This window comes from Bos javanicus, chromosome X (assembly GCF_032452875.1).
Source record: "Bos javanicus breed banteng chromosome X, ARS-OSU_banteng_1.0, whole genome shotgun sequence".
NCBI lineage: Eukaryota > Metazoa > Chordata > Mammalia > Artiodactyla > Bovidae > Bos > Bos javanicus.
This window is the reverse complement of record NC_083897.1, coordinates 101,698,823-101,712,112: the sequence shown is the minus strand read 5'-3', so window position 1 is coordinate 101,712,112 and position 13,290 is coordinate 101,698,823. Positions and strand designations below refer to the sequence as shown.

General features: G+C 41.1%; 1 protein-coding gene across 5 annotated transcripts in view; it reads right to left on the bottom strand.

The window, feature by feature from the left end:
- The window catches only part of EFHC2 (EF-hand domain containing 2), a 240,422-nt gene that overhangs the window by 98,259 nt on the left and 128,873 nt on the right, over positions 1–13,290 (bottom strand). For all 5 annotated transcript variants that reach the window (XM_061410374.1, XM_061410378.1, XM_061410379.1 and 2 more), the window contains exons 9-10: positions 3,718–3,860; positions 1,034–1,230 (exon numbers count right to left, since the gene is read on the bottom strand). In XM_061410374.1, the coding sequence (XP_061266358.1) occupies positions 1,034–1,230; positions 3,718–3,860 (340 nt within the window). The remainder of the gene's footprint in view (positions 1–1,033; positions 1,231–3,717; positions 3,861–13,290) is intronic.

The window sequence follows — 13,290 nt, the reverse complement described above, 5'->3', positions numbered from 1 at the left end:
ATCTACATCTCAGTCTCCCCACCTACTCCTGCTCCCTCCTTTATCCTTCATACACATTTCCCCCAATACATCTCTTGCATGTATCATTCCGTTTTGGGATCTGCTTCTCAGTTCAGTTCAGTTCAGTCGCTCAGTCGTGTCTGACTCTTTATCATTCTGTCTTGGGATCTGCTTCTCAGAGGACCCAAACTGATCCAGGTAATGTGTTGTACACAGAGACTGATCCTAACGACATCTCCCTGAGCATTTGACATGAAATGAAATGGAACTGGCACTGTATCTATATAATTGGCACAGAAGTATTATTATTTACAGGCAGACTTTGAAAATAGTTTCTAGATAGATTCTTTAATAGTAGGCCTTGGTTCTGAAATATACATGCTGGCACATGGAACTCATCCACACTTAAAATCAAGGTTTTGTCAACATGTTTTCAGTGAACAGCACTATCATAATAGTACTTTCAGTAATAGTACCCATGTGCCATCTCATTTCAAATGGAAAAACTTGTGGAGTTCACTGTTGCCAATTTGTCCTTGGAGTCTCATTTAGGCCTCCCGTGGCTCCTGTTATGGGAAGTTGCAACCCCAGCAACTATCAGGTTCCCTTGGGGTTTCTGTTTGTTCAGGTCTTTGCCTTCTTTGCAGGCCTGTGCCAATTAACTGAGACAGCACAGTGTGTGGCACCAGGTTTTCTTCCTTTCAGATCATTGCTGAATTTCTTTCTGAAAACACTGTCAGCATCAGCAGAAAACCCAGGAAACTTGATTCAACCCTGGGCCTGCCTCCTGCCTGCACCTGGCATCCGTGATGCTGGGCAGCAGCAAACCCAGCACATAAACAGAGGAGACCAGGCCCTGGCCTCTGTGATGGGACCTGCGGCCAAATCATGCAGATCCATTATTCATGCCCACATGTGTGAATGCACAATGTAAAATTGGTTGCAAGGCGAAGAAGAAAAGGCCTGGAGTAAGGAAAACACAGACTGCAGAGTGCTGAGGGGCAAAGTCAAGAATTATACCAAGTGAGTTCACCTTATCTGAATTCCTCTCCATGTAGTTCAAGGTATACTCATCAGCATTGACCAAAAAAAAGAGGTAGCCATTCACGTTCACTTTGGCTCCAACATACAGCTCCTCAGCCTTGATATATTCCGAGAATTCACTTTTAAAGACTTCTTGTCCAGGCTTCTTAACACGAACTCTTTTTAAGAACATCCCTCCAGTATACCCTGTAGAAAAGGAGAAAAAAGTTAATGAGTAGGTTTTGTTCCTCAAAGAACCAGAGAACTTGCCTTTAGAGATACTTCATGCTCAAACACAGACCACAGAACTTAGCTGTGAACTTGTGAACTCATACTACGTATAGTCAGTCTTTAAGGGAAGAAGAATGAGGCAGTGGGTGAAGAAATGAGACTTCCAGGTGAGTGTATAAAGAAGAAAAGTGGTATGGCATTCCAGCCTTTTCTTTCCTCCATCCTCTCCCTTCCCAATCCAAACACTTAAATAAACATTTAGTGAGGACTTGGTCTATGTCCAGAAGCATCCTGGAAACTGATACAACAGGAACATCTTCTGAGCCTGCCTGAACTGTATTAGGTAGAAAATTTCTCACCTGAGTTTATTTCCACCTATTTGTCCCAGATGATGTCTTATATACATCTTCTGACATACAGATGAAATGTAAAGATGCCCCATTTCTGGAAAGGCGTTACTTAATTGAAGATAACAATAGGAGTTCCCTTAACTCTTTGTTTCTACAGGCAAAATATTTAAATAATGCTTCATTCTTTTTTTTTTTTTACTTCTCAGAATTCTCATCATTTCCTTTGCTCTTTTCTGGGCATTGTTTGTGTTTTGGCAAGCAGTGACCAGAGTTAAATGTGGGACTCCACTATCTTCTAACTGATACTGAACTGAAATCTCCAACCCTGTGGATACATCCTGGGACCAGGTGAGCTCTGGGGAGCGGCTTCCTCATGCTTTTACCACGTTCAGAAACCAGAAGTGGCAGAAAGACTTCGGCTTTGTAGCCAAAGAGAGCTGGAGTCCATCCTGGTTCTGTCGCTTGCTTGCTGGATGATCTTTAGGAGTCATTTAATCTCTCTGAGCCCCTCCAAATTCTCGCTGGAAAATGGGAATAATATTTGTGGGGGGCTATGAAAATGTACTTCTCAGATTGCTGGCTGTGGGGAACATAGTTGACAGAAGGCCCCAACTGCTGTGTTCTGAAATCTATCCTCATATTTGTGCCGAGGTCATGCTTCCCACAGGCTGCTACCAACACATGACTGAGCAAGGTAGGCAGACTAAGGCAGGCAAGATGGGAGTTCCTCGCACTGGTGACTCTGGCTCCAGAACGCCCAGTCAGCCTTGCCAAAATTTTCTTAAGACTTTCACTGTGGTCTAAGACCTTCCCTTTTCCTCTTTCCTCTGTCCTTCACAGGAGTCACACACACACTGTAGTCTGATAGCACTCCTGGCATCTTCTGGCTCCTGCCATGTTTTCCCTCACCTGCCATCTCCCTAATAAATCTCTTGTACATTTAACCTCATCTTGGGCTTTGCCTCTTAAGGACCTACATTAACACAAGACTTAACCTCATAAAAGTCTTATAAGGATAACAGAAGGTATTCAGCCAGGGCTGCTGTTATTACCAGTAAGCTTCTAGTTGACTGCTATCATCCTGTTTTATGAATGTTGCAATTTGTTTAGCCATATCATCCCTATTCTAGATGTACAGAGGTGATTTTTTGACTTTCAGGAGCATTACTTTATAGTCATCCCTATTTGACTTCATATTTTAAGATCTGGTCCATTATTCAAATCTGTATAAGTGGAGCCTGACTTACTTATACAAATTATTCATGATTCATTGGTGTACTGAGCGGCTCCTACCAGCTCATAAGGACTGATAGTTTAATGTTCAGGGATTTGGAAAGCCAGTTGTTAAACTGTTGGTTGCTTGAAACTGGCCATGGTTTGGGTATTTACATCATGGAAATTGACAAATGGTACAAAATAGAGCTTTTAAATTTTTTTCAGAGAGCCGGTTAACCAAGTACACCATGGACTATTCTTCCCGAACGTGTATCTTCAGCACTGATAAAAATTTTAAACATGTTGAGACAAAGGATAGAGCCCTACAGTTCCATAATTTGGTAAGTCAAAATCAATAGCTTTCCTCAGCAATGGCCACCCTATCAGTGCACTGCAGCAAGGCCATCCCATGGGCCTTGGTGCTGGAACCTTGGCACCGGCCTCAACAGCCAGAGGGAAATAGACTCTGAAGATTAAATTTGTTAATCGGGGATTCTTGTCTTATTTTGTAAGTGATATTATCACAAATACAGATTTTATTCTTGTCTTGCTAGCTGTACACAGAATTTGTGGCAGCCAGACCATAATTTTGAAGCCACTGGATTCCACAGAGGTGCCTCAGAGACCACAAAGGAAATGGGGACAGTGTCAAAAAGGAGGTGTCTTGAGTCCCCCAGTCCTGAGCCAACCAAAACTATTCCTCTTTTACCATTTTATATGTCTGAGTTCCCATTTAAGAGGTCTTTGTAAAATGAACTTTTAGTGGTTAAAAAAAAAGAAAGAAAGCCACTCTCTTAGATCATCTAGGCTATAAAAATGAGATTATATTCCATAACTTTCAACATGAAGAGACAGTTCACTGTTCTGAGGAAATTGCTATGGGTAGTATGTCTCTTACCTGAATTCCTCTCTATGGGTTCAAACACTGAAATTGTGTCATCACTGAGAAAATATGAAATAACAAACATCCTTTCCACATCAGCACATTTATGTGTGATTAGTTTTGCAAAAAACCGGAGTGTATTGCTTATGTTGCCATAGCTAAATGGAAGAAAAAATGAAGGTTATAGCATTATATAAGTAATATTTTGCATATTACATATGTAAAAAATCCTGCAAAATATATGCCATTTTTATTGACATATAATATTAGTTTCAGGTGTATGACACAACGATCTGATATTTGTATATATTGCAAGATGACCAACACAGTTAAGTCTGGTTAACATTCATCACCAAAATTTTTTTTCTTGTGATGATAGCTTTTAAGATCTATTCTCTCAACAACTTTGAAATATGTACTGTAGTATTATTAACTACAGTCACCATGCTATATATCACATTCCTATGACTTATTTATTTTATAACTGGAAGTGTGTACTCTTGACTCCTTTCACCCGCCTCCCATCCAAGTGCACTATGGTTTTCAGACACTGGCATAAACTCTCAAAGGTTGAAAAAGTTCAACCATTTTCTTTTAGGGCTTTAAATCTATATGCAGAGACATGTTCCCAGTTTATTAAAATATCTCTTATTCTTTCAAAGTTCTCTTTCAAAGAGTTCTAAACACTCTTTTTATCACAATACACCCAGCACTCAAAAAATTTAGCATTTTCCCTGCTTCTGATCATACCACCGAGACTGTTCATTCTGGCTTTCTGGGCCATTCATAGTCTGGGTTCAAACACATACACACACACACACACACACACACACCTATTTGTCCAGGTTAACACAGTGGGAAAACGTCCAGGGTAACACATTGGGAAAACGTACCCAAAACAAATGTCATAAACACACTGCTCAAACCATCTGCATTAAATGGATGTTCTCTACTCACAAGGTTGGACAATAATCACAGCAACCACGTCAGTAGAAGCACTGCGCCTGGGCCTTGCTGCCCCAGGAGGCAAGAGGCTGTGCTTTGCCAGTGCCTGAAGCAACCTCCCCATTTCACTGCCCACTTTCTCAAGCCCATTCCTTATGTTTCTTCCAACCTCACATAGTCTCCTTGCTAAGTCACTCTCCCAGTTCCCCAGCAGCCCCCTAACTCCCTTCAAGGGAAAATTTCCCTTTTCCCTTTCAAATGCTATATTAAATATGACAGACCTTTCATAACACTTATCACCCATATCATAAGTTGCCATTACAAGTCTCTTTTCTGAGGGCAAGGACTGCATCTTATTAATCGTTGTCTAATACAACATTTTTTTTTTGCATTCTAAGTACTTAATAAATGTTTGTAGAAAGTTGTTATAAGATCCATGTAGATTGGAATTTGCACTTAGAATTCAATGTGTGAATAGAATAGTCTTGAAGACTGATGATGAGATCAAATTCTAGAACCTAAAGTTCCCCAAATTGACTGCCTGGTTATGGAATAAATTAATTTATGGTCTGTCAGCAGAAGTGTGTCTGTGGATATTAGCTAGTGAAAGGTGGTGCTGTGCTATGCTTAGTCACTCAGTCGTCTCCAACTCTTCACGACCCCACAGACTGTAGCCCTCCAGGTTACTCTGTCCATGGGATTTTTCAGACAAGAATACTGGAGTGGGTTGCCATTTTCTCCTCCAGGGGATCTTCCCAACCTGGGGATCAAACTCGCATCTCTTGTATCTCCTGCATTGCAGGCAGATTCATGACAAACACTAAACTCTTTGGGAAGGCTCTGATAATCAAAATCAATACCCCAAGCAGGAACAGAGTAAAATAAACCATGTACTTCATCCCTTCCCTGTCACAAGAGAGGTCCTCACTTTCAGTCTCCAGTGCCGAAAGTCATTCTTTCCTTTCAGTCACAGTGATTTATAAAGAAACAGACCAAAAATATATATATATATATATTTCTGATTTACAGAGGCAGAAGGTGTTTTTCTCTGTCCAAGGAGGCAGGATTGAAAAAGCATGGCTCCACGATTCCCAGCTTGAGGCCTCAAGTGAGATGGAAAGTAGCAATATGGGGGCTAGCCCCAGGGCAGCCCTGGCAAAACAGCCAGATCTCCAGAGCTGTTTTCTTAGTCCCTAGTTTCCCAGGCTTCAGACAGACCTCGTACAGCACAGGGAAGGGACAGCTATACCTTTTCAACCATCTTTTCTGGTACATAATTGGACTTAAAAGTAACAAACAGATTTGGTAACCCCCCCTCTCATGAAAGACCCATACTTTTACAGATGCCCGAAATATCCTTGAAACAACTGAATGAGGTCTAAAGTCAGGCCAAATGAACACAATTGCAAATTTAGCTTCCTAGAACTTACATAAATTTACAAGTGTGGATGTTAAGTATGGATTTTTCATGTTTAATATGCCTTTTTAAACGTAATTTTGGTGTTTTAGACAGCTTGTCAACCAGGAATACAATCTACTCAAGCAAAATCTTTATCTATACTACAATCTGTAGGTATGTTGCAGTCCATGGGGTCACAAAGAGTCGGACCTGACTGAGTGACTAAAATGAACTAAACACTACAGTCTACTCAAGCAAGATCATTCACAAACGTTGTCATGTGTGAAAGTCACACGGGGAGCTTGTTAAATATACAGAATCCAGAGTCCCACTCCTAGAGATATGGATTCAGTAGTTCACTTGCAGCTCCAGAAACCTACATTTTTAATAAGCTCCCCAAGAGATTCTGATGAAATCATCCCCAGAGCATACTTTAAAAAAACACTTGCAGGTTATCTTCAAATATTTCTTTGACTAATAAGCTAGTTATCAAAGTTCTCTAAACACTCTTTTTATCACAATACACCCAGCACTCAGAAAAAATTTAGCATTTTCCCTGCTTCCGATCATACCACCTAGACTGATTAGTCTGGCTTTCTGGACCATTAATGGTCTAGTTCAGACATACACACACACACAGACACACACACACACCTATTTGTCATGACTGCCTATAACATTCTCTACTCAAATCACATAGTCACTTCACTTAGCGCCCCACACTGAGCTTGTTTCTATATCCAGCCTTTTGCTTTGTGTCATCCCCTCCCCCAGGGTACACTCTCATCCTTTCTTATTCCTGTCCAGAATCCTGCCCATCTATTTGGGCCTCAATCAGTAGAGCTCTCCGTGACCATGGCTGCCTACCCAGCTGATCACCTACTCATGCCTCCTGTACCAAATATTATCTGTAACACCTGATTTAGCATTGTATAGACTTGTATCCTTGACTGTTTTTTTTAATGTGGTGGTTCCCACTGTCTCAAAACAAATGATAAATTCCTAAGTCCAGCAGCTATGTCTTAATCTTTTCTCCACACAGCCCAGAGTTACTTATAATCACTGTCTTGAATTCTTCTCCCATTCTCTTAAATCCACTTCCATTAGGTTTGTTCTAAACAACCTTTGCCTAAACAACCCTTGTCAAAGTCAACAGTGATCTCCACAATGCCAATTCCAATGGTCCACTTTTGTGCCTAACTTGACCAATCAGCAGCAGTTGGTATAAATGATCATTCCTTCTTCCATGACACTCTTGCTTCACTTGGCTTCCAGGATCCTATATTCTCTTGGTTTTTCTCCTACCTCCTTGCTTGCTTCTTTTCAGTATCCTTCAATAGTTCCTCTTCTTTTCCTCGATATCTTAATTTGGGGTGTCCCAAGGATAACAAGGAATAACTTAGTCATCCACTTCTCTGTGTATATTCACTCCTTCAGTGATCCCTTCTAGTCTCATGTTTTAAATACTATCTACATGTGGATGATTTCCAAAGTTCTGTCTCTAGCTCAGAACTCTCTCCCAAATCCCAGACTCATATCCAGCCACCACCTCAATATCTCTACTTGATATCTGACACCTCAAACTTAACTTGTTTCAAACTGAACTTCTGCTCTTGACACAAACCTACTCTAACTACAGTCTTTCTCATCTCAATAGATAGCAACTCCATCTTTCCAGTTGGAGAAATCTTGGGAGTCATTTTTATCTCCTGTTGTATCCAATCTGCCAGGAAATCTTACTGGTTCAACCTTCAAAAATATTTCTAGAATCTGCTATTTCTCATCATTTTCATGGCACTCACCCTGATGGAGCCATCATAACTTTTCTCTTGGGACTACTACAGTCTTGTTTTAACTCGTCTTTACTTCCACCATTGCCCTTCTACACTCTATGCTCAACACTGCATCTGGAGTCATTCTTTGAATACATAAATCAGATCAAGTCACTTCTCTGCTCAAATCTCCCAATGAGTACCCTTATCACCTGAAGTCAAAAGAATCCTTACAACGGTCTGCAAGGCCTTATGTGATCTGATTGCCCATTACTTCTCTTAATCTGTCTACCCTGCCTGTTACTCATCTTGTCTATCCTTGTCAGCCTCCTGCCTATTCTTTGAACATCCCAAGCCTGCTTCTTACTCAGCATTTTTACACTGACTGTTCCTTCTGCCTAGTACATGTTTCCTCTCCTCAGTAAGGTCTATCCAAACCACACTGTTTAAAATTGAAACAAGCATTTACTGTTTGTAGATTTTTTGATGATGGACATCCTGACTGGTGTGAGGTGATACCTCACTGTAATTTTCATTTGCATTTTTCTAATAATGAGTGATGGTGAGCATCTTTTCATGTGTTTGGAGAAAAGTCTGCTTAAGTCTTCCTCCCACTTTTTGATTGGGTTGTTTGTCTTTCTGGTAGATGTCCACTGGCAGATGAACGGGTAAAGAAGTTGTGGTACATATATATTAATACAATGGAATATTACTCAGCCATAAAAAAGAACACATCTGAGTCAGTTCTAATGAGGTGAATAAACCTAGAGCCTGTTATACAGAGTAAAGTCAGAAAGAGAAAAATTTTGTATATTAATGCATATATACAGAATCTAGAAAAATGGTACTGATGAACCTATTTTCAGAGCAGGAATAGAGATACAGACACAGAGAACAGACTTTGGACATAGCGGAAGGAGAGGGTGGGACAAATTCAGAGAGTAGCACTGACATATATACACACTCAGTTCAGTTCAGTCGCTCAATTGTGTCTGACTCTTTGCGACCCCATGAATCGCAGCACGCCAGGCCTCCCTGTCCATCACCATCTCCCGAAGTTCACTCAGACTCACGTCCATCGAGTCGGTGATGCCATCCAGCCATCTCATCCTCTGTCATCCCCTTCTCCTCCTGCCCCCAATCCCTCCCAGCATCAGAGTCTTTTCCAATGAGTCAACTCTTCACATGAGGTGGCCAAAGTACTGGAGTTTCAGCTTTAGCATCATTCCTTCCAAAGAAATCCCAGGGCTGATCTCCTTCAGAATGGACTGGTTGGATCTCCTTGCAGTCCAAGGGACTCTCAAGAGTCTTCTCCAACACCACAGTTCAAAAGTATCAATTCTTCAGCGCTCAGCATTCTTCACAGTCCAATTGTAGAATCCATACATGACTACTGTGTGTAAAACAGATAGCCAGTGGGAAGCTTCTGTATAACACAGGTTGTCACAAAACACCAGGTGCTTTGTGACAACCTGGAGGGGTGGGGGGGCATCCTGGAGGAAGAGGACATACGTGTACTTGTGGCTGATTCACTTTGTTGTATGGTAGAAGCCAACACAATATTGTAAAGCAATTAACCTCCAATTTAAACTATTTTAAGAATTGAAACCCAGGTTGCTCCTCAAGTCCCACATTCTAAGTTCCCATTTATTCTCTTCATAGCTACCTTCTTAACTTTTTTGTGGCACTTTAATACCTTCCATACACTAGAGAATGTACTTATGTATTATCTTTATTGTTTATTATCTACCTCCCCTAGCTAAAATGTAAATTCTATGAAGGCAGGGCTCTGTGTCTGTTTTGATCCCAAGCCCCAATATCAGTGTCTGGCACACTGAGGGTAAATGACTGGCTCACCCAGGGCTACATACATAATAAAAACCTTAAAGATAGCTATAGCTATAGTCTTATGGTTAGAAGAGACATGAAGGCTTATTATTACTGATGGGAAAGAGGAAAATAAATGACTGACGGAGACAACAGATGGACAATATCTGAAACAAGTCAGAGATTAAGATTAAATTATGAATCTTTAGATGCTATATGATTATGAATAGCAAAAGTCTGGGATAACAGCCTTTCTGGTAGGAAGCCATCCATCTCTTCTACCCATCATTAAGAACTAAAAGGGTGAATGTTCATTTTATTTACTCACTTATTTATCATTCCTCTTCTCTTATGGACAAAATATTTATTGAATCCCAAGTACACAAGCAGCACTGTTCTAACTCTAAGAGAAACAATAAAGCCAGACCCTGCCCTCAAGAAGCTCTGAGTCTATATATAAACAAGTAACTGCCACACACTATGATATGTACAGATTCTGGGGCAAGAAAGGTGAACTCCAGGAGTTGATTTCCCTGGGTTCAAATCCTACCTGAACTAAAAATTAGCTAAATTTTTAGGTGAGATTAGGTAAATTGAATAGACTCTCTGAGCCTCAGTTTCTTCATGTGAAGAATGGGTACAATACTGCTGCTAAGTCACTTCAGTCGTGTCCGACTCTGTGCGACCCCCTAGACGGCACCCCACCAGGCTCCACCATCCCTGGGATTCTCCAGGCAAGAACACTGGAGTGGGTTGCCATTTCCTTCTATCTACTTTATGAGGTTGTTTTGAGGATTAAATGAGATCAAGTATTGTAGTTAGCACATCATAACCACAAACTACTTTTTACTAGTAATATTATTATTATTTTTATAAGTATGATCAGCAGAGTATTGTGAGCACACAGAAAACAAAATAACTAATTCAGCCAGGTGCAATGAGAAAGATATTTTTCTGGTTCTCCCAAGTCAGACTGGACAATGTACCCAGCAGGCACCACAGTGAATTTTTACCCAGACAATAAAAGTCTCCATTCCATCAGAAAAAAAAACCTCATATGCTTTGATCTGAAACTATCTCTCTCCAGTGACTCACCATAGATGACTGTTAACCTCATACAACAATGAACACAAGTACAATTTTAATAGCAATATATATCATCAATACACATCATGTGTGTCGCACGTCTCAATTCACAGTTTATTTATTTGCATTAAGAAACTTTTCTTTGTATGCTTTGTGAGATCATCTTCCTAAGGTTCTCACGGTTTGAAAACCTTGGGTTATTCAAACTCATGTGTAAGTCTCCAGCTGAATGTGCCAGTTTCTATGGAAACAAGGTCACTGTGTGGGAGGAGCTTGAGAGAAGAAGCATATTCCTGGCACAGAATGAGCAATGGACAAAAAGAAAAGAAATTAGAGCTATTCATGCCTGGACCACTGTTCTCCAGCCACAACAGCATGACAAGAACATGGAATGCTGTCTATAGTCAGTGCTCTGTGGGCAAGTTGATGTGGTGCAGACAGAAAGAGAGACTAAGGCAACTACCCACAAGGAACACTGTTCCCACTGGATTCCAGAAGCAACACCCTGGATCGTGTTTCCTCCTGTTTACTTATAAGAAAAATTCCCTCTCCTTTTACAATAGGGACATTCTTCCTGCCCACCTCCTTCACGTGGTTGCCCTTAAAAACAGCAGTTAGTGAAAAGTATCCATCAAAGCCATGGTTTTTCCAGTAGTCATGTACAGATATGAGAGCTGGGACCATAAAGAAGGCTGAGCAATGAAGAACTGATGCTTTCAAATTGTGGTGCTGGAGAAGACTCTTGAAAGTCCCTTGGACCACAAGGAGATCAAACCAGTCAATCCTAAAGGAAATCAAAGCTGAACATTCATTGGGAAGACTGATGCTGAAGCTGAGGCTCCAATAATTTGGTCACCTGATGCAAAGAGCTCACTCATTGGAAAAGACCCTGATGCTGGGAAAGATCGAGGGCAAGAGAAGGGGACAACCGAGGATGAGTTAGTTAGACAGCATCACCAACTCAATGGACATGAATTTGAACAAACTCCAGGAGACAGTGAAAAGCAGGGGAGCCTGGCATGCTGCAGTTCATGGGATCACAAAGAGTCAGACGTGACTTAGTGAGTGGACAACAACAACAATCCATCAAAAGTCCTGCCCTGGAACTTCACATAAATACTGCTATCTACAAGGGAGGATGGAGTATGAGTTGGTGTCCCTCTTATGTGATCTGAAATTAGTGGTTCTCAAACCCTGGTGCCCATCACCAGAAACCCCTGGATGTCTTGTTAAAACACAGAGCCAGGCCCCACCCCCAGAGACTGGGCCTCAGTAAGTCTGGGGTGAGACACAGACCACAAAGTGTGGGGACCACACTTTGAGCAGTATCAACTCTGAAACTTAAAAACAAAACTCCCAAGTCCTTACAAATAAAAGATTACTTCTTAAAAGACAAAGGGCATCATGTCAAGGCAAACACAGCCTTTCAGACACTCTACACAATTCTTAATGCATTTTTACCATGTTTACCGCGATACCAAAACTGTTCTCTCCACCTCAAAATATTCTACAATGGCATCTCATGCCATTGAATTTGATCAAATTCAGGGTGATGCCTTGTTGTTTTCCTTCTCCTGCTCTTACTCCATGTTCTCTTTATCTTTTTTCTCCACAGGTTCTCCTGATCCATTATTCCCCTCATGTAAGACTTCAGTGTTTAGTCTGCATCCTATTCAAGCCTCTGCAACATTTTCAGACCCCTCTTCCTCTTCCTACCACAACTTCTTTCTCCGGAGCTCCATTTCCTACAGAAGCAAAAAGTAGCAATGAGCAGTACCACATTTATACACATGACTGAGGGGGAGATTTTTCCTCACATGTATTAGGAACACTTCTGAAAGTCCTTCTTTTGAAATCATATTCCACCACATAAGCAATCTGTGGTTACTGAACTCAACCAAGCCTCTTAAATTAAAATCAATTAACATTCTATAAAACAGTTATAAATCACGGAAGCCACTATAGCCTATGGGCCAAATACAGCCAGTCACCTGTTTCTATATGGCCTGTGACCTAAGAATGGTTTTTACGTTTTTAAATGGTTGAAAATACTCAAAGAATAATATTTTGTGATATGTAAAAACTATATGATATTCAAATGTCAGTGTCCATCAGTTCAGTTCAGTTCACTCAGTTGTGTCCGACTCCTCATGACCCCATGAACTGCAGCACACCAGGCCTCCTAGTCCATCACCAACCCCCAGAGTTCACCCAAACCCATGTCCATCGAGTTGGTGATGCCATCCAACCATCTCATCCTCTGTTGTCCCCTTCTCCTCCTGCCCTCAATCTTTCCCAGCATCAGGGTCTTTTCCAATGAGTCAACACTTTGCATCAGGTGGCCAAAATATTGGAGTTTCAGCTTCAACATCAGTCCTTCCAATGAACATCCAGGACTGATCTCCTTTAGGATGGACTGGCTGGATCTCCTTGCAGTGCAAGGGACTCTCAAGAGTCTTCTCCAACACCACAGTTCAAAAGCATCAATTCTTCAGTGCTCAGCTTTCTTTGTAGTCCAACTCTCACATCCATACATGACTACTGGAAAAACCATAGCCT